Source organism: Ascaphus truei, chromosome 1, assembly GCF_040206685.1.
Source record: "Ascaphus truei isolate aAscTru1 chromosome 1, aAscTru1.hap1, whole genome shotgun sequence".
Lineage (NCBI taxonomy): Eukaryota > Metazoa > Chordata > Amphibia > Anura > Ascaphidae > Ascaphus > Ascaphus truei.
The window spans coordinates 507,169,943-507,192,690 of record NC_134483.1 but is presented as its reverse complement, the minus strand read 5'-3'; the positions used below and the strand labels follow the sequence as shown (position 1 = coordinate 507,192,690).

Sequence of the window (22,748 nt, the reverse complement as noted above, 5' to 3'; positions counted from 1 at the left end):
GTCTGTGTCTCTCTGTGTCTGTGTCTCTCTCTGTGTCTGTGTCTCTCTCTGTGTCTGTGTCTCTCTGTGTCTGTGTCTGTCTCTCTGCTATCAAAAGCAAGAGAGGAGATTGTTAGAACATGTTCTTTTTACTTTAAGGAAAGCAATGAGTACAGGAATAAAAAGGTACTTGGTAACATCATAAAAAGGGGCCACTAAATGTAAATAGCTAAAATCCCCCCCACACAGCCACTGCCCCTGCCATATCTGTCTCTCTCTCTCTCTCTCTCTCTCTGGTCTGTGTGTTCTCCTCCCCCCCCCCCATTCTCTCCACCCCATTTCTCTCCCCACCCATTTTCTCTCCCCCCCCATTTTCTCTCCCCCCTCTTTCCACCCCCCCATTCTCTTCCCCCCTTCCCTCCCATTCTCTCTCCCTCCATTCTGTGTCTGCCTCTCTCTCCCCATTAGTTATTGAAATGTCATGTGACCCTGCAAGTTAAAAAAAATACACAACAAAATTCTGCACATTTAATACAGTGAGATTTTTTTCCCCCCAATTCTTTTTTATTAAATCAAGGGTGCGTCTTACAATTGAGGAAATAGGGTAGATTTTTAAGACAACAACTCGTGATTGCCCACCTGAGTTTCGACGGAATTGCAGACAATGCTAAAATGCAATTTTCTGCACCCGATAGAAACCCGAGTCAACACATGTCTAAGGCGGGACGGTTGGAAAAAATCACGCTCCATGACATGGGTATTCCGATGTATACACCGCGTGATTTGGTCGAATAACGGCCGCTGCCGCTGTACATGCTTATGGATAAGGAGCCGTATATGACTAAATTCACTGGGACATTTCCTTTACTTTATCCTGTAAGTCACCTCTGCTTCAAATTTTACGCAAAATAAAACATTGACATTAAATTGCCAAAAACATGGAAGTCTCCAAACTAATTTCCTCTATAGTATCTGCCAACTTCAAACTAGAATTGCATCCTGTCTCACATATGGTGTTCCTTTAGCCTGCATTGGTTCTAACTTTTACTCACCTCTTCAATATCCATTTGCATTCTGACTGCTGTCTACCTCTAAACTATCTCTCATAAAACCACTCCTTTTGATCATATGCTAATAATATGTGTCTTAGTAACCAACTCCCTATGTCCCCATCTCCTATTGCTCCTATATTGTTTGACCATATTGTTTAATTTTGCATGATTTATCTTAATTTCCACTTTCTCATCATTGTTCTGTAATCAGGCTTTAGATGTATACACGTGTAACGGGTGTTCCACCCCACCCAATCGCATATATATATATATGAATGTGGGGGAAACCTATATGTTACCAGGTGTGGTGCGTTGTACCTGTCAGGCTCACAGGAGGTCTGAGCCTCCGCCAGTGAGAGCCTGGGGTGTATCCTCTGGATCGTTCTCGATTTCAGCGCCTCCACCTGTGTAGGGTTCTAGGGATATAGAAGTTTGTCTACACAGGACCCACATATACAATAACCACGTACTCAGGAATATATATAACCAGTTTACTGTAACGCAGAATACATATGCAGGCAATACCATACTCTTATACAGTACACTACTAACACTTCCCTTCTAGGGGTTATCTCCACCATGTAACTCAGTCCTCTCAGTGTCTCTTGCTCCACTAGGAGTATACCCACCCACCACCGTGTATCCCCACACCGTGTCCACAGCCTACCCCCCTTTGTCCCGTGGTCAGCGCTGCCACTATGTGAATAGATAATGTTAGAATGGTATAGGTTGGTGTACTTATGAGGTACCTGCCGAGTGCTCCTGCACTCGGGCCAGCAAACAACTTCGCAAACGATCAGTCGCTTGGTGATGCTTCCTGATCCCGGGTCTCCTCGCACGGGGTCCGCCAGGGGCGATCCCACCCTGGAGATAGTCTCTGTCTCTGTGGCATAGGCCTGAGCCCAAGCCTCCGTTCAGGGAGCGCAGCGTCCGCTGTGTCCCTATCTACCACTAACACTAATGGGATAGATACTAACTTAGGGCCAGTCCCTAAGCACCACAAGCTGGGGGACTTCAGGACCTATCTGGGGCCTAGGGGTGTTGTGGCCTATTGCAGTGGGTCACTGAACCCTGCACTCACCTCCTTCCCCTAGCTCTCCAGGTCCAGAACCAACGTGCTCATCGCGTGGAGATGTATCTAATTCTCCCCAAGCAGGGAGCTCCTGCAGCCCTATTGGCTCCCTGGCATCATGGGGCCGCTCCAGAGGCTCATGGGACTTGAAGTCCCATTACAGAGCCCTCCTCTCATTGGTGACCTACTCGTGCGCTTGTACTGCTCATGCGCGATCTCACTAGGGCCTCCCGTCGCAACGGCAGTCTGCGCATGCGCGAAGAACAGACATGGCGGCGCCCTGCACCGGGAACCGCCGGGTGCGCCTCGCAACCCGACTGCGGCCCTAGCAACTGGCCGCACGCGGCCCCGGCAACCGGCCGCAACTGAAGAGAGCGCGCCGCGCGCGCACATGCCCCCAAACCTCCCGCGAACGGCCGCATCTACTCCTGACCGCCGCACAGTGAGTACCCAGAGGGGGGGGGGGGTCACAAGCAGAAGGGGGACCTGGCTACACACGCTATTACAACAGCACAATCAAGTTCACCAGTAAAACCCATGGATAAATTATAAAGGGGGTTATTCATTAAACTTTGATAGTGCCAATCGGGCCACTATCACAAGGAAACGTGGAAGGAGTGTATGTGCGATAGTACCCCAGTTGGCATTATCACCATGTAATGAATAAACCCCAATGTCTCTTTTTCCTTCTGAAGCTGTTAATTATTCTACTGTTCTTGTGCTTCAATTTCTTGTCATCAAAGGCAAAGCCGCAAAGGCTTTCTGTTACTGATCTCCCTCTGTGTTCTTGATTAATTCCTATACATTTTTAATTTAGTAACTGTATGTGTCCTGTAGAGCTGGGGGTTTTCTTTCTTAAATATCCTCCTGAATGTGCCATATAATGTACTGTAAGTTTGTAAGGAACATAAGACATTTAATTTCCAGATTCTATTATACTTTTATACTAAATTTAGATTTGGACAAGTGCAAGCACAAAAAAAAAAAACATTTTAAAAGTTTAAAACCGCCAAATCCCAAACTGGGAATCCGATTATTTGTCTCATTGTCACAATATGTTGAAATGTTTTTTCAACCCCTTGTCTGCCAACTTCTTCTTAGGCTGCGTTTATACAGTAGTGCTGGCTACAACTACGGCTACGGATGACGTCTCCCGTCTCCGTAGCCCAAGTGAAAGTTGTAATTTGAGTTTGGGAGACGTCTATTGACACAAGCGGAGTGACGGAAGGCAGAGGGGCGGGGACAAGAGCAAGTGGGAGGGCTGAAATGGAGAGGAGTTGTAATTTCTGTTTGTGTGCTGAATTTACTTTACTTTTACTTTAAATTACGGGAGAATTTACTATTTTAACGTTGTTCATATAGTGTGTTTCACTTGACAGACATACACACACACACACACACACACACACACACACACACACACACACACACACACAATCAGAGTTGCCAACAGAAATCATGGGGCCCAGGACAAATGAAAGGAGCAGGCCCCCTCCACCCCCCAAACCCATAGCGCACCTACCATGGAAAAACAAATTTTAGTGCGCAACTTTTACTTAACCCCCCAATATATATAAAAATACACCCTCGCCCCCCAATACATATAAAAATACACCCCCAACCCATATACAAATATACCCCAAACCCCATTTATACAAATATACCCAAACCCCCCAATACATCTAAAAAATACCCCACCCCCCAAATACATCTAAAAAATACCCCAACCCCCCATTACATATATAAAATACACCCCCATCTACTATATATTTGTGAAATCACTGTATGTCTGCGTCCCAAGGGTCAATCGCATTGGACCTTGGGCCTGTCACTCCGGCTCAGGCCATGCCCGCCCCCGCACACCTCTCATTGGCCTACGTCCAACACCAATGCCACACTGTCCCACCCCTCACTGACTCTCATTGGCCTGCGTCCAATGCCCGCCCCCACACACCTCTCATTGGCCTGCGTCCCACCCCTCACTGACTCTCATTGGCCTGCGTCCAATGCCCGCCCCCGCACACCTCTCATTGGCCTGCGTCCCACCCCTCACTGACTCTCATTGGCCTGCGTCCAATGCCCGCCCCCGCACACCTCTCATTGGCCTTCGTCCAACACCAATGCCCTTATACTTCCACACTGTCCCACCCCTCACTGAGTTTTGGGAACGCTTTGCTTTTGCAACACCTAATCCTCTAATCCTCAACCTGCTCTGGGGCCACGCTTCACAGCTATCAAAACCTTCACGTCTGCTACCACAGACTGCCGAATCAGGTACAGAATCTACACACAACGCACAAACACAGCACACACACACATTCACACAACACCAAACACTGCAGACTGCCTCTTCAAACCCCCCCTCCCCTCCACGCCACACATCTCCCTCCCGCAACCGGACCGCGAGGCCGCGGCCTCCACTCACACACCATGGCAACGATGTCCCTCCCCCTATCCCGCTACCTCACACAGTGTAGCTCCCGCGGACTGCACAGCACGCCACATCTCCTGCACCTCGCACAGCTCCCTACGGCCCAGGCCATAGAGCACTCAGGCGTGCTGAGGCGGGCTGAGCCGCGCTGAACAGATGCAGAACGCCCCTGCATCTGCTATCAGCGCGGCTATACTTTCTCCCTGCTCATGCGCGCTGATGCGCGCTGAGGCTAGGGGAAGCGGAGGAGCGGTCACGTGACCGCTCCCATCCAATGGGGCTGCAGCCGGTTCCCTGCAGAGCCGCCATTACCAGGCAGAAGGCGTTGTGTGTGTGTATGTGTGTGTGTGTGAGAGAGAAAAACGGGCTGGGGCTGGTGCTGGTGCAGGGGGGGGGGTGTGAAAAACGGGCTGGGGCTGGTGCAGGGGGGGTGTGAAAAACGGGCTGGGGCTGGTGCAGGGGGGGTGTGTGAAAAACGGGCTGGGGCTGGTGCAGGGGGGGGTGTGAAAAACGGGCTGGTGCTGGTGCAGGGGGGGGGTGTGAAAAACGGGCTGGGGCTGGTGCAGGGGAGTGGGTGTGAAAAACGGGCTGGGGCTGGTGCAGGGGGGTGGGTGTGAAAAACGGGCTGGGGCTGGTGCTGGTGCAGGGGGGTGGGTGTGAAAAACAGGCTGGTGGTGGGGGGGGGGCAAACGGAGTGGTGTGGTGAGGGGAGAAGGGGTGGGGGGAGAGAGAGGAGGCAGAAGGGAGAGAGAGGGGGGGCAGAGGGGGGGCAGAAGGGAGAGAGAGGGGGGCAGAAGGGAGAGGGGGGGGCAGAAGGGAGAGAGAGGGGGCAGAAGGGAGAGAGAGGGGGGGCAGAAGGGAGAGAGAGGGGGGGCAGAAGGGAGAGAGAAGGGGCAGAAGGGAGAGAGGGGGGGCAGAAGGGAGAGGGGGGCAGAAGGGAGAGGGGGGGGGCAGAATGGAGAGGGGGGGGCAGAAGGGAGAGGGGGGGGCAGAAGGGAGAGAGGGGGCAGAAGGGAGAGAGGGGGGGGCAGAAGGGAGAGAGGGGGGGGCAGAAGGGAGAGAGGGGGGGGCAGAAGGGAGAGAGGGGGGGGCAGAAGGGAGAGAGGGGGGGCAGAAGGGAGAGAGAGGGGGGGCAGAAGGGAGAGAGAGGGGGCAGAAGGGAGAGAGAGGGGGGGCAGAAGGGAGAGAGAGGGGGGGCAGAAGGGAGAGAGAGGGGGCAGAAGGGAGTGAGAGGGGGGGCGGAGGGAGGGGTGTGGGGGAGAGGGAGGGGGGTGGAGGGAGGGGGGGAGGTTTGAGGAGGGGAACCGGAGACGGGGGGGGTGAGAGGGGGGGGGGTGAGGAGGGGAACCGGAGACACCGGGCAGGGTCAGGTGGGGACCGGAAGGATTGTATGTACGTACAGCATAGCACCAAACACCCACAAATGAATGTGCGTGTGTGCATGTGCGTCTGTGCGTCTGTGCGCGCGTGTGCATGTGTGAATATATTTATCAAAGTTGCACAATGTTAATAAATAATTTATTCTCACAACAGGTCTTTTTTTTTTAATTTTTAAAATATTAAAATATATATTATATAATATACACACACACACACATACACACACACACACAGGTTCCCCAGTGACACACAAACACACAGACACACACACAGACCACTTCAAATTGACACACACACACACTGACAGCTACCAAGTGACACACACACACACAGTGATACCCGCCTCCCAAGCGCGCTTGCTGTCTCCTCTGTCAGGACAGCAAAAAGCTCCTGGTAGCGCGAGCGTCAGCAAGCGAGAGCACTGCTCAGCGCTGCTCAGTGCACTATGTCCGAGGCCTACCGCAACCGGACCGCGAGGCCGCGGCCTACACTCACACACCATGGCAACGATGTCCCTCCCCCTATCCCGCTACCTCACACAGTGTAGCTCCCGCGGACCGCACAGCACGCCACATCTCCTGCACCTCACACAGCTCCCTACCGCAACCGGACCGCGAGGCCGCGGCCTACACTCACACACCATGGCAACGATGTCCCTCCCCCTATCCCGCTACCTCACACCGTGTAGCTCCCGCGGACCGCACAGCACGCCTCATCTCCTGCACCTCACACAGCTCCCTACCGCAACCGGACCGCGAGGCCGCGGCCTACACTCACACACCATGCCACCAATGTTCCTCCCCCTATCCCGCTACCTCACACAGTGTATGACAACACCTACCACTGGAAATCAGATGTTCGTTGAAATAAAATATGTTTTCCTAACTATTTTACTGTCTGTATAATGTACACAACACTCACCCACACAAAACCCCCTCATACACACACACACACACACGCAAACATCCTGTCATTCTATGCCACACACTACACTCAAAAACATGCCATTTTTAACATGTGTATGACCAACAACACGCACTCACACACGTCACACACACAACATGCCTCATACACACACACACGCCATCACACACCAGCAACACACACACATGCTCTCACACACACCACACACCACACACCATGCCACCGATGTCACTCCCGCTATCCCGCTACCTCACACACTCTACCTCCCGCGGAACGCCCAGCACGCCTGACATCTCCTGCACCTCACACATCTCCCTCCGCAACTGGACTGCGAGGCCGCGGCCTACACTCACACACCATGGCAACGATGTCCCTCCCCCTATCCCACTACCTCACACAGTGTAGCTCCCGCGGACCGCACAGCACGCCACATCTCCTGCACCTCACACAGCTCCCTACCGCAACCGGACCGCGAGGCCGCGGCCTACACTCACACACCATGGCAACGATGTCCCTCCCCCTATCCTGCTACCTCACACAGTGTAGCTCCCGCGGACCGCACAGCACGCCACATCTCCTGCACCTCACACAGCTCCCTACCGCAACCGGACCGCGAGGCCGCGGCCTACACTCACACACCATGGCAACGATGTCCCTCCCCCTATCCCGCTACCTCACACAGTGTAGCTCCCGCGGACCGCACAGCACGCCACATCTCCTGCACCTCACACAGCTCCCTACCGCAACCGGACCGCGAGGCCGCGGCCTACACTCACACACCATGCCACCAATGTTCCTCCCCCTATCCCGCTACCTCACACAGTGTATGACAACACCTACCACTGGAAATCAGATGTTCGTTGAAATAAAATATGTTTTCCTAACTATTTTACTGTCTGTATAATGTACACAACACTCACCCACACAAAACCCCCTCATACACACACACACACACACGCAAACATCCTGTCATTCTATGCCACACACTACACTCAAAAACATGCCATTTTTAACATGTGTATGACCAACAACACGCACTCACACACGTCACACACACAACATGCCTCATACACATACACACGCCATCACACACCAGCAACACACACACATGCTCTCACACACACCACACACCATGCCACCAATGTCACTCCCGCTATCCCGCTACCTCACACACTCTACCTCCCGCGGAACGCCCAGCACGCCTGACATCTCCTGCACCTCACACATCTCCCTCCGCAACCGGACCGCGACGCCGCGGACTACAGTCAAACAGCATGCCACCAATGTCACTACCGCTACCTCACACACTGTATGACAACACCTACCACTGAAACTCAGCTGTTCCTTACAATAAAATATGTTTTCCTAACAATTTCACTGTCTGTATAATTTATTCTAAAACACTTCTCACACCACCACTCACACACAACACTCACCCACACAAAACCCCCTCATACACACACACACACACACACACGCAAACATCCTGTCATTCTATGCCACACATAACAACAAATCACAACTCACCTTCACCCTCATAATACACACACAACACTCAAAAACATGCAATTTACAACATGTCTATGGCCAACAACACGCACTCACACACGTCACACACACAACATGCGTCATACACACACACATGCCATCACACACGCCACATACACACATGCTCTCACACACACCACACACCATCACACACAACACACACACAAATACACAAACACATGCACACACACACGCACTCAGCAACGCTACACGCCCTCAACCACGCAACACACGTACTCACACACACACACCAACCTCCTCTGCTGATACAACACACAAAACAACACTTCAACATAACCTTAACTACCACACACAACACAACCACCACTAAACAAACACACACACCCAACCCACTGTTCCAATTACCTACCCTTCACCATACACACTACACTGAATACAATGCACATTTACACGTCTCACCACCCACTCCCATTGCACATCAACATCCCACCACACACAAACATATACAACAACACAACACCTCCGCTACCAACACACCTAGCACAATAAATCACCTCTTCCTTTCAATAACATATTTTACACAAAACATTACTATTTACACATCTGTCTAATTTATTGCACACAAACACTCAACTAACCAACACTGACACACACACTCACACACCACACACTCACTATCACATCACACACTCACTCATCCACACACACACCCCACACAATCAACAATCACACACAATAATTACATACACACACTATTCTGCCACACACACAGCCAACATTAACACAAAACAAAAACACACACAACATTTCAACACCTACACAAACGCACACCAAACACAAATAAATACCCCTCAATACTGTCACACTTTATCAATTTACAAACTTTTCACAGACCACAACCGGATGCCTTCAACACCTCGACGCTTCAACGCTGTGCCAAAACACACAATACAATCATTGGATCGAACTGCGCCTTGACACAACAACATCAGGAAGTATTTTAAACACAATCGCACTGAAACACTTCACTAACATCACACACAACATCTACCTCAACACACACATCAACAACTTTTAACAACACATCACAACTTACACACACAACACCTCTACAACACCTACAATAACGCACATCACAACAACAACACAAAACACACATCTTCACAACACAAAACATGCCACCCAAAAAACACCTTCGCAAAACAAAACATACACACCCTGACAATGAACGTGACACGCACACACACACACACACAAATTAAATGTACTGCACCACACAATGCACACACCCATTTCACACACATTGAAATCCACGCACACAATGCTAACAAACAACTCACAACGGAATACACAATAGGTCAACAACAAATCCTCACAACCACAACATCAACACCAACACATTACACACAACAACATCACACACTAATTCCATTTAATACACACACAGCAGGTGATAGAAGAAAAAAGTGAATTGCGCTCTAAAAAATGTGTTATTGTGCTCTTAGTGATATTAATAATACAAATAAGATAACCTGTTTACAATATGAGAGGTTTATGCTGCTGCGCTCGTGGTACCGCTCCACAACCAAACTAGTGCAAAAACAAAGAAAGAGACAGCGCAAAAAACCTCATTGTGCAATATATAAACAAAATTGTATTTGTAAACTGGTGAGTATCACACGTACATCAATATAGTTAGATTTAAGCAGAACATGTTATGGACATGTTACCAATTTGTGCTCAGGGTACAGGACTTCTAGGTCAGCTGGCTTCTCACAGAAGACCTGTGAGACCTGTGAGAAGCCAGCTGACCTAGAAGTCCTGTACCCTGAGCACAGATTGGTAACATGTCCATAACATGTTCTGCTTAAATCTAACTATATTGATGTACGTGTGATACTCACCAGTTTACAAATACAATTTTGTTTATATATTGCACAATGAGGTTTTTTGCGCTGTCTCTTTCTTTGTTTTTACACACAGCAGGTATATCAAACGCACAAATACACACACAGCATCCTAACACAACTACTCAACAACACACACACACACACAACATCACCTGCTAATGAAACACTACAGCGCCAAACACGCCTTGCACAACAAAGAGACAGAGCCAGAATCAGAAGAGCAACACAACGAGAACAACAACAACAAAAACACAGAGACACACCCACTACATCAACAGACGCTCACACTACAGAACACCAACAACGTACTACAACATCCAGACCCTCAGAGACTACAGAACAGCATGAGGCACGCCTTGCAAAAGACCAACAACGTGCTACAACATCACGAGACGCAGAGACTACAGAACAACATGAAATACGTCTGCAGAAAATGCGACTACGAGCTACAACAAGAAGAGCCACCGAGACTCCACAACAACATGAAACACGCCTTGCCAAAGACAGAACAATACGGCGCACATCAAAACAACACCAAGACACACCAACACACACAGTACAACAAGCACTACAAGACACACATACTACATGTACGCATTCAACTAATTACACTTTGCTACGTGCCGCTTTCATATATAATCCACACATACTATACCAGCAACATCCAAAGGTCAACATTGGACACATGGACACTATATGTCGCTACTGTCAAGCAAAAAAATTCCAACATGAATCAGCTGGAATGTGCTGCAGCAATGGCAAAGTTCAGCTACCACCTCTACACTCACCCCCAAATCCACTTCTTTCATACATGTCAGGGACAACTTCAGAATCTACGCAAATACAACTCCTGTTTCCAAATGACATCCTTTGGTGCTACATCCATAGTTGAACAAATTGGATTTAAAAGTACTTTTAAAGTACAAGGTCAAGTTTACCACAGGGCCGGCTCTCTTCTCCCATTACCAGACCAAGATCCACAATTCTTGCAAATTTACTTCATGGGCGATGAACAACAAGAAGCTGATCAACGATGCCATTGGATACCCAATACAAGACGTGACATTGTCATCTCCTTACAAAGGATGTTACATCAACACAACCATCTCATTAACACATTCAAAACATCACTTGAACGCATGCCAACTGATGACTATCAAGTCATTATCCGAGCCGACAAAACACCAGTGGGTCAACATGAACGTCGCTTTAATGCACCTCAAATCAACGAAGTCGCTATTGTTATAGCGGGGGAACAATTTAATACACGGGACATAATTCTTCAGCGGCGCGCTCATTCACTCACACGCATTTCTGAAACACATCGCTCATATGATGCTCTTCAATACCCTCTCATACTTTGGAACGGTGACGATGGCTATCACTTCAACATCATGCAAGTACACCCAACTTCAAAGGCAAACACTAACAAAACTGTATCCGCTATGGACTTCTACGCTTACAGATTAATGATACGAGATGCATCGCAAAACCACATTTTACATTGTCGACAACTATTTCATCAGTTTATTGTTGACATGTATGCTAAAATTGAAAGTGAGCGTCTTCTATACATACGCTTACATCAAAAAAAACTACGCGTTGATCAATACATACATCTCAGGGATGCTGTTGGCAACGATGGTAACGTTGACAACATTGGAAAAATGTTCATTCTGCCAGCAACATTCACGGGAAGTCCTCGACACATGCACGAATATGCTCAGGATGCTATGGCATATGTTCGCGCATATGGACGACCAGACTTTTTTATTACATTTACATGTAATCCAGCTTGGCCAGAAATAAAACAAGAACTTCAGGATGGACAGGCTCACAGTGATCGACACGACTTAATCGCAAGAGTATTTCGCCAAAAACTCATCACATTAATTCACATCATCACTAAGACTTATATATTTGGACAAACACGATGCTGGATGTACTCAATAGAATGGCAGAAAAGAGGTCTTCCACATGCTCATATTCTTATATGGCTCAAAGAAAAACTACATTCCATTGACATCGATAACGTTATCTCTGCTGAGTTGCCTAATCCTCAAGAAGACCCTATACTATTTGCAATAGTCACTAAAAATATGATTCATGGACCATGTGGAAACATCAATATTCATGCACCATGTATGAAAGACGGTAAATGCACCAAACAATTCCCTAAAACATTCATTGCAGACACACAAAGTGGAGATGATGGATATCCTCAATATCGAAGACGCGCTCCCACAGACGGCGGATACACAGCAACAATTACTATTCGCAACAACAAACACATCCAAGTCGACAACAAATGGGTTGTTCCATATTGTCCACTTCTAACAAAAATTTATAACGCACACATTAATGTGGAATACTGTAATTCTGTTAAATCAATTAAATACATTTGCAAGTATGTCAACAAAGGAAGCGACATGGCCATTTTTGGAATCACAAATGAACACATCCATGACGAAGTTACACTCTACCAGCTAGGAAGATATATAAGTAGTAATGAAGCCGTTTGGAGGATTTTCGCTTTTCCCATTCACGAACGACACCCAACCGTTGTTCACCTGACTATTCATTTAGAAAATGGACAGAGAGTATATTTCACACCTGCCAACGCAGAGGCACTTGCTGCTCAACCACCAAACACTACTTTAACTGCCTTCTTTCAATTATGTCAACACGACTCTTTTGCACGCACATTGCTTTATCCACAAACTCCACGATATTACACTTGGAATGCATCCACAAAACAGTTCAAGAAAAGAAAGCAGGGCACACCTGTTCCCGGAACTGATGCCCTTGCAAGTGAAGCCTTAGGGCGTGTCTACACAGTTCACCCAAACAACGCTGAATGCTTCTTTCTCAGAATTCTACTTCATACCGTTCCAGGCCCAACATCTTTTGACGCTATAAAAACTGTCAACGGTCAAGTGTGTGAGACTTATCGAGAAGCTTGCCAAAAACTTGGATTACTAGAGGATGATCAACACTGGAATACTACATTAGCCGAAGCTACATTACAGTCATTGCCAACCAAAATTCGAAATCTTTTTGCCATTATCCTTACCACGTGCAACCCATCAAACCCCAACACTCTATGGAACACATATCGAGAAAGCATGAGTGAAGATATACTTCACAAAGCACAGAGACACAACCCATCACTCAATGTTACCTTTTCACCTGACATTTTCAACGAGGTACTCATATTGTTAGAAGATACATGTCTCTCTATCAATAACAAAACACTACTTCAATTAGGTCTAGAAGCTCCCCAACGTCATCATCACGATGTACTCAATACAGACCTTATGCGAGAGAAACAATACAATATTTCCATACTACAAGAATATGTTGCCACAAGAAAACCAATGTTAATTCCACAACAACTTAACACCTATGACAACATCATGCAGCACATAAACAACGAACAAGGTGCAATCCTGTTTCTTGATGCTCCAGGTGGAACAGGCAAAACATTTCTCATAAATTTACTCCTTGCAGAAATAAGAATGCACAATCATGTTGCACTTGCACTTGCATCATCTGGCATTGCAGCCACTCTTATGGATGGAGGAAGAACTGTGCACTCAGCTCTTAAATTACCACTAAACATTGCTCATGAAGAAAACCCAACATGTAATATTACCAAGACATCTGGCCAAGCCCGTGTTCTTCAAATTTGCAAACTTATTGTTTGGGATGAGTGTACCATGGCGCATAAAAAAGCACTTGAAGCCCTTAATAGAACCTTGCAAGACTTGCGTAACAATAAACAAATAATGGGTGGCGCTGTAATTCTTTTAGCTGGTGATTTCAGACAAACACTTCCAGTCATACCACGATCCACACCAGCAGACGAACTTCATGCATGCCTTAAATCCTCTATTTTATGGCGACATGTCAAACATTTTCCATTAACAACCAATATGCGAGTCCAACTTCTCGGCCACTCAAATGAACAACTTTTTGCACGCACACTTCTTCAAATAGGTGAAGGTACTTTACCTACTGACTTAACATCAGGTGAAATTGCTTTTCCCACACATTTTTGTCACATGATGACATCACTTGAAGATCTCATACATCACGTCTATCCAAATCTCTTACACAATTACACAAACCACCAGTGGCTCTGTGAAAGAGCCATCCTTGCTGCCAAAAATACTTCTGTCAATGACATCAATCATCAAATTCAAGACATTATTCCAAACACAATTACTCAATACAACTCAATCGATACAGTTGTGGATTGCGATGAAGCCGTTAACTATCTACCTGAATTCCTACACTCCCTCGAACCATCAGGGATGCCACCACATCATCTTCGCCTCAAAGTTGGAGCACCCATCATGCTACTTCGCAACCTACACACACCTAACCTTTGTAATGGAACCAGACTGTGCATAAAAACATTGATGCCCAACCTAATTGAAGCTACTATCTTAACTGGCAACGCCAAAGGCCAAGATGTCTTCATCCCCCGCATTCCACTCATTCCTACAGACATGCCTTTTACTTTCAAACGGCTACAGTTCCCCATCAAACTAGCTTTTGCTATCACCATTAACAAAGCACAAGGACAGTCCATAAAGTGCACTGGTATCAACTTAGAATCACCATGTTTCTCCCACGGCCAGTTATATGTTGCGTGCTCTAGAGTTGGATCCCCCCAACAATTGTACATCTTTGCTCCAACTGGAACTACCAAAAATGTCGTTTACAAACAAGCATTACAATGAACATTGACTTTCCTCAATTTCCATGAACTCTACATATTGCCATAAGAAATTACAAAAAAATGAAAGACACTCAATACACTACTGTCATCTTTTATTACTACATTCTTTTACAACACACACTTTAACATTACATCAAATACACTCCTCTCAACAATGGACATTCACATCTTTCAAGAAGCATTTCCAACAATAACATTTTCAAAAATAACTACCGTAACAACTAACATACACTTCAAACATTTGCCCTCATATACATGTGCTTTCTACTACTGTTGATTTACAAACACAATTCTAACTAATATTACATAACATTGGCATCACATTACAACTTTCACATACAACATTTACACATACTTATTCACACTTCACATCCCGGGCAACGCCGGGTTTCTCAGCTAGTTACATATAAAAATCAGACTTACCTTGGGGATGATCTCAGGTCAGGCTGGTGGCTGCAGGGGGGGGGGGAAGTGTGCTGGTGGCTGCAGGGGGGGGCAGTGTGGCGATGGCTGCAGGGGGGGCGGTGCTGCGGGGGGCTGTGACTGCGGGGGCGGTGCTGCGGGGGGCGGTGGCCTGGCAGCTGGTGGTGCTGTGTGGGGGAGGTGACTGGCGGGAGCCCGAACGCTGGTTCTGCAGGGGGGCTGGCTGGCTGGGTGGGGCTGGTGGCTGGCAAGCGGTGGTTTGGGCCCGGCAGCTGGTAGTGCTGTGGAGGGGCGGGTTGGTGGCTGACAGTGGGGGAGCCAGGGGCAGCTGGTGGTGCTGTGGAGGGGGGGGGGTCAGTGGCTGACAGTGGGGGAGCCAGGGGCAGCTGGTGGTGCTGTGGGGGGGGAGTTCAGTGGCTGACAGGGGCAGCTGAAGTCAGCTGGGCTAAGCTTCTGGCGTGCGAGGGAGGCCCGGCGCGTGCGTGAGTAGACAATGTGGGACAGACAGGTGCCTTCAGAGGGGCAGTGCCGGTAACAACTGTTGTGACCTGCCACCGGGCCCCTGCCACCACCGGCCTGTGCAGTCCTGCCAGCCACCGGGTCCCCACCATTCACCAGCCCCCCACAGTCCTGCCAGCCGCTGGCCCCCATAGTCCTGCCAGCTGCCGGGACCTCGACACTGCCACCCACTGCCCCCAGCAGTCCCACCAGACACAGGGCCACCGCCAAACACTGCCCCCCCACCGCCAGCCACTTCTCCCCCCCCCACTGCCACCCACTGCCCCCCTCGTACTGCCACACTACCCCCCCTGCAATCACCGCCCCATCTGATATAAAAATCAGGCTTACCTTGAGGATGATATGTATTGGGGGTGTATTTATGTATTGGGGGGGGGTTGGGGTATTTTTTTAGATGTATTGGGTGGGTTGGGGTATATCTGTAGTTGTATTAGGGGGGTTGGAGTATATTTGTAGATGTATTGGGGGGTTGGGGTATATTTGTAGATGTATTGGGGGTGGGGGTGTATTTTTATATGTATTGGGGGGGTTGGGGTGTATTTCTATATGTATTGGGGTGTTAAGTAAAAGTTATGCGCAAAAAAATATTTACGTAGTACAGTAGGCGTGCTATGGGTTGGGGGGGGGGGCTGCTTCTTTCATTTGTCCTGGGCCCCATGATTTCTGTTGGCGGCCCTGATCCCAAACACACAATCACACTATCACACACAATCCGACAATCCCACACACAATGAAACACACAAACACAAACCCCCCCTACACACGCACACAATCACTCACACACACACACACAATCACATGCACACAATCACACGCACACAATCACACACACACACAAAATACACATCCTCCCCCCTCTCCCTGCATCAGAAGCTGATTGGTTTACAGCCTGTCACATGGTGAGATCGTCACTGTAAAAATCAAATTCTACTGACTACAGAGATTCACGTCGCTCCGTCGCGCCCACTATAAGTGCATGCTACAAATTCAATGCATTTGTTTTGAAGCGACGTCTCGTTGCCGTCACTATAAGCGCAGCCTTATGTAAAGAACATTGATCTCCCTGGGTAATTCACTACACTAAGACAGCTCAATCTTGCATAAACTGGCATTCAAATCAATGGCAGTTACCTCAGGATCGAGCCCTGATATCCCTTATTGGAGCTTAGTGTCTCCCAGCCATTGTTCCTCTTATGTATGATAATATTGGTGTCTCTTCAGAGGCTAGTGTGCTGACTTTTATTACATGTTTGTCTCGTCTACAGTTCTACTTCTTGGTTTCTGTTAGTCAGCAACAAAGAAAAGGGTTCTTTACAGTAATGGCAGTTAAAATGTGGAATTCCTTACCCATGGAGACTGTGATGACAGATACAATAGATTTGTTTTAAAAAAAATTAAAAAAAAGGCTAGACAACTTTTAGAAAGGAAATACCTAATAAGTAAATATAGGAAGGATGTTGATCCAGGGAGTAATCTGATTGCAATTTTTTGAAGTCGGGAAGGAAAAAAAATTTTTCAACCTCACCTACTATGTATATTTGTAAAACATTTTATAAATAAATAAGACATTCATATTGCTTTGAGACAACCCATACAAGGCTATTCTACTCAGTTTCACAAACAAAATCAAATGAAAAATGAGAGCATTTCCACATATACTGTATAGCTGAGCTATGACCCATCTCTGAGCATTGCAGTTTTGATGATTTCCTAAATGACATGCTGCGAGATTGTCTGGTCTGTAGCCTTGCAGCACCGTCTTTTCCCTGCGCCCAATTTGAATGCTGGCAGGAAAAGGCACTAGCATTTTAGTCCGCATCACTGCACAGCAAATACGTTTGAAATGCAGTGACAAATGTAAGATGTAGCTGACATTAATACTCACGTTAACGTGATTCATTCCCTTACCGCTACTGCATTTTTTAATGCACACGTTAGAAAGGCACTATTGAAACAAATGGTGACGTGTGTGTTATCTGCTTAACACGTGTTATATATCATGCTTTTTTCCCCCTTAACACACGTTAATGGGAGTAATTATGCCTGTGACATTTATGAACACTAAAAATAATGGTCAGAAAGATGATTGCCACCTATATAATCATCACACCAATGAAAACGTAACATTAACTACAATATTTCACTGCAAACATCCAACTGGAAGAGATTCTGCTGAGGAAAGCAAAAACTTGTGTAAATTAAAAATACAGAATGTCACTATTGCAGAATAATGTCTGCACCCTTTCTGACTACAGGTCAATAGCTAAACATAACAAAGAGACTCTAAAGAGAATGGTCATGCTCTAGCATTAAAACACGTGAGCTGGTGCTTTAGACAATAAGGTCCAAAATTCTTTACCACATTTATAACATCTATGAGACTGAACCTGGCGGTTCAGAAATTTTCACAACTGTACTCAATGTCCGTGAGTGCAAAACGGAAGTTGACTTAGGGTCAGAAGTCTTCATTATCAGTGGAGACATACTCCATAGTCTTTTTCCCCCATGATTATTAAGACCTTTGTGACTATAATAGACAGACTGTTGAACTGGCTAGAAACTCACATGTAAGCATGTGTTATGGTTCCTTCAAGGGAAAGTTATTGTACCCACAACAGTCTCAGGAAGAAAATCTGCTTCGCACAGCTGGGAATCAGTATCCATGGTATCTGTTAGATCTCTACAGATCAGGTCCTTTTCTAGGGCAAGTAAAACACACTTCTCCCGGGACCACATGGAACGCAACTGATATGGGATGCTTTCAAATAGTATAGCATGATAGTTGTGCAGATTCCTGACGTGGGGGAAGGTACAGCTCATGGAGTCTATTTTGTCTCCTAAAACGAGAAAATTGCAGGAGGCAAAAAAGCCGTTCACTCCATGAGAGAGTTGAACTGTGAAATTTTATTAAAGGTGATCACATAAATCTATCACATACAGTATGTGCTGTGCCAAACAAGTGTGAAATACAATCATTTAGAAAGTATTGTAAAATTGAAGAAACATGCATATGAATATCACATTGCTAGAATAGTAAAGCTAATAATATAAAAGTTTAAAAAATACAGTTTAAAATATAGTGATTTTTGACTTCCATCAACATCATCTTCTGGCTGTCGATTTGACACATATTTCTAAAAATAAAACAATTATTTTTTTATGGGATGGATACTACTGTACAGTACAGTATGATTAAACTACAATATAAGGAACTGCTTTAAGTATACAGGTACTGTAGTACACATGGGTAAATGCACACCAAAGTGCGCATGCGTGAACGCACGCTATAATGCGCACGCGTCAATGCATTTATGGACTATGGCACGCATACAGTAAAGAACAATATGCATGTCATTGGGAATTACAATTACTACTGTACAGTACATTATATTTACCTTGATTATAAACCTTGCCAACTGGGAGGCGGTGATCCAATGTTGATGCTAGTGGTGTACTGTTCGTAGAAAACCTTTGATACCTAGATCTTCCATTGAGGAAACTGTGAAGCACTATTCCATTAAGATTCCTCAAAGGATTGTCACGCTCGTGCTGCCAGCAAACCTGACAAGACCCTGGTACTGAGGTGGGAAAGGAGAACTCCACACCCACAGCAGCGGAGGCGTGCCCGGAGTGTGGTATTTGAGCGAAGCCGGGCTTTGGGCCAAAGAAGAGGGTTAGTAGGGTACTTGCCGGGTCCTGGGTAGTAGACTCAAGAGTGGTCGTGTCCGTAAGCCAAGGTCTGGAGGTAGAGAGAGTTGAGTAGTAGTGTTCCGTTTGCCAAGTCCGAAGAGTAGAGAAGACAGCGTAGTCGTGTTCCGTTTGCCAAGTCTGTGGGGTTAGAGAAGACAGTTTAGTCGAGAAATGCCAAGGTCGAGATTCAGGGCAGGTAAGCAGACTGAAGCTGGGTCAGGAACGTAGATACTAAAAAATAAGAGCAAAGCCAAGCACAAGACCAGAGCTGAAAGGTACCAGAGATTATGCTGAGCACTGACTGAGAAGGAGCTATATACCAGACAAGCGCCAATCAGAGGGAAGGAGATGCGGAGGCAGGACTGCGGAAGGGCCATGATAGGAGTCCAGTGGTGAAGGGGACAGACAGGGGCGGCCCTGAAGCTCGGGAGCGTGGCGCGTAGTGATGCGATAGGCGGGGGCGGAGCTAGCCTGAGAGCGGATCGTAGAAGAAGTGCAGGTCCGCGCACGCCCTGTAAAGCCGAAGGGCTGGCACACATGAACAGGAGGAGAAGGGGGAGCCACGGGAGATACACCTGCGAAGGCGGAGTGTCGGCGGGAACCCGGAACTGTGGCGGTGAACGCCGAGAAGGGTAAGGGAAAGACACTGCATGCCGGACGTGAGCCTTGGGCCCTTACAGGGATACACTGTTACCCAACCAAACAAATAACAGTATTTTTGTTTGGTGGTGGGTGGGGTTCTAAGACCTGGAACCTACCCACTATTTTGGGGGAAGAAAGTATTTTAATACTAGGCACCATCCAATTGAGCTTTTCCACTGTGCAGCTCTGATTCTTAATATATCATCCCTGTTACTAGTTTTGGGACGATATACAAGTGCTAGCTAATCTGCTGAAGTAACACTGGTTCCTACCAAGAGAAGTCTCCAACTTCAATAATTGTTCATCCACCTGTAAATTTAAGTATATATACTTGACATACAATACTCATGGTGTACAACATATGTGGAAGCGTCCTAATGCACACACGCCTACCTACATGTTTTATTTTTATACATTTCTTTTCTGTGTCGATTTTCAACTCCTAAACATAAATATTTTAAATAAATAACGAGTAAAGTGTTTTTCTTACGCTGCTAAGGGTGCTTTATCCCACTTTCATAGAGAAAACTTGACATTTAGTTTTTTCAGAAACAGCCAGATAGTAATAGAACCAGAGCATGTTGGGGGCGGGTGATGTGGTTCCGAATTGTGGGGAGTGAGGGGGTCCAACCAGCTAAAATTAAAACCACCCATAAGGGAGGAAACTGGGTGGGTTTTAACCCCCATCCAATCAGAATGCAGTGGGTGGGGCCCAGTCAGGAATCCAATAAACTCAAAGGAGGCTTGGCTGGCTGGGTAGGTATACCACCACCGGCATGAAACTGAAACAAAAAGCCATCTACTGTGCAACCACGCTGGGTTGCACCGACTCGAGCATCGTTCCCTCCTGTGGATGAACAAAATCCCCACCCCATGCACGGAGCGCTATGCAAGCAGGTGGCGAGGAGCAGTCACCAGAGAATAGGAGCAGATACCTGAGGACATGAGCAGTGGGCAGATGAGATCTCCCAACCAAGAAGACAGTGGCCGGCCAGAGGGCCACTGCAGGGCTCCTGCATGCGATCTCTGGTGGTGGCTGCTGGTGAGATAGGAAAGCTCTCATTTTTGACACTTATATACATATATATTTTGTGGGGGCTCTGGGGTTCCCACAAAGAGCTTGCTGGGGTTATGTGTGTTGTTTGTTAAATTATTTTCAGCTGTCTCAGCTGTTGGAGGTTAGTGGCCCCTCCTTCCCAGGTTTTAAGCTCACCCCTCCCCAAGTCAGCAGGTCTTTTTCATTCTACTGGATATAGATCCAATGTTGGTCTTTCTCCCTCCTAATAGAGGTAAATGAGAATTTTAATCCTAATAGAGGTACAGTATATTAGTATTTTATCTGGTAGTGGTGGACCTGCGAACTGGGTCTGCCTTGTCGCAGGCTTACAATGCTTTGGCCAAAAGGTTAAACTAAATTACCCTTTTTCAAGAGAATATATAAGTATTTAACTGTGTATTTTTGTCATATTGGATGTAGCATTGGGCTTCTCTGTCGCTTGAGATAGGAAAGAAAAATAATTACTTTATAAAGGACTATAATACAACTACCCCTACACACATACACACCAAATCCCCCTGTAAAAAGAGGACTGCGGGGCTGGGGCTCAGCCCTTTTATTAGATGAGCCCCTGAATTACAAGCTAAGGGACACATTTATTTAGAATGTCTATGCTGCGTCCATGCTGAAAGAAACCTTATGGCCTCATTCAAGGGCAAAAGCCATAAAGGGCCATATTTACTAAACTGTGTTCCAACATAAGAAAACTTATAAAAAATATCAAGTCGTGCTGGAAAGTGTCTTATGCAGTAGAAAGGCTTAGTAAATATAGCTCTGCATTTTTACATTTTACAATTACCTTGCTAAAGCAGACAGCCTCAAAATAAATCCAGTCCTTGAATACACAAGAGAAATCAACAGCCAGCAACAGTGATTCTCTGGTTGAAATCAAGATGAAGTAGTCAGTCACTGCCATTTCCATGTCTTTTCAATCACAAGAGACTTTTGAGCTTAATTTTAACTTGTGAATTTCTTCCCACCAGCTTTTTATAGCAACTCTTTTATTTTGTTATTTATTCCTATTGATTCATTTTCATCAGAGATGTCCGCCTCTGTCGCACGTTTCCTTCACAGTCACATATTTTATAATAATGCCAGAATAGAATGACCTCTCTTAATTTGAAGGTATAATAATTCTGTTAAGCACCCTATTATAATCTCTCTTATGTATATATGTTTAACACCTCTTCCCTCGGCCATCTGTGTCCCAATGTGTCTGGTGATGTATATCAGGGGTGTGTTAACTGTGGGGCGCAGAGCTTACCGACGCCCTGCGCTCTTCCCCAAAGCATTTCAATTAAATGCCGGGGAAGTGCCCGAGAGGCCTTTGTAAGTCTTTACCTGGTCTTCCGCAGCTTCTGTCAAATGACTCTGCAGGGTCATATGATGCCGGAGAACAGGTAAGGAGGGGAA

The 22,748-nt window shown here is 46.6% G+C and overlaps 1 protein-coding gene across 1 annotated transcript; it reads left to right on the top strand.

The window, feature by feature from the left end:
- Positions 1 to 11,097: 11,097 nt before the first annotated feature.
- On the top strand, positions 11,098 to 17,234 carry LOC142463084 (uncharacterized). The gene is made up of 2 exons (XM_075565380.1): positions 11,098 to 13,386; positions 17,212 to 17,234. Exons 1-2 carry the CDS (start codon positions 11,118 to 11,120, stop codon positions 17,232 to 17,234), a joined length of 2,292 nt encoding a protein of 763 aa, XP_075421495.1. The 5' UTR covers positions 11,098 to 11,117.
- Positions 17,235 to 22,748: the final 5,514 nt, after the last annotated feature.

Coding starts and splice junctions, on each gene's coding strand:
- LOC142463084 (XM_075565380.1), top strand. CDS start 11,118: ATGACATCCTTTGGTGCTACATCCATAGTTGAACAAATTGGATTTAAA. Junction 13,387..17,211: donor CACATATCGAGAAAGCATGA/GTGAAGATATAC, acceptor TCTCGTCTACAG/TTCTACTTCTTGGTTTCTGT.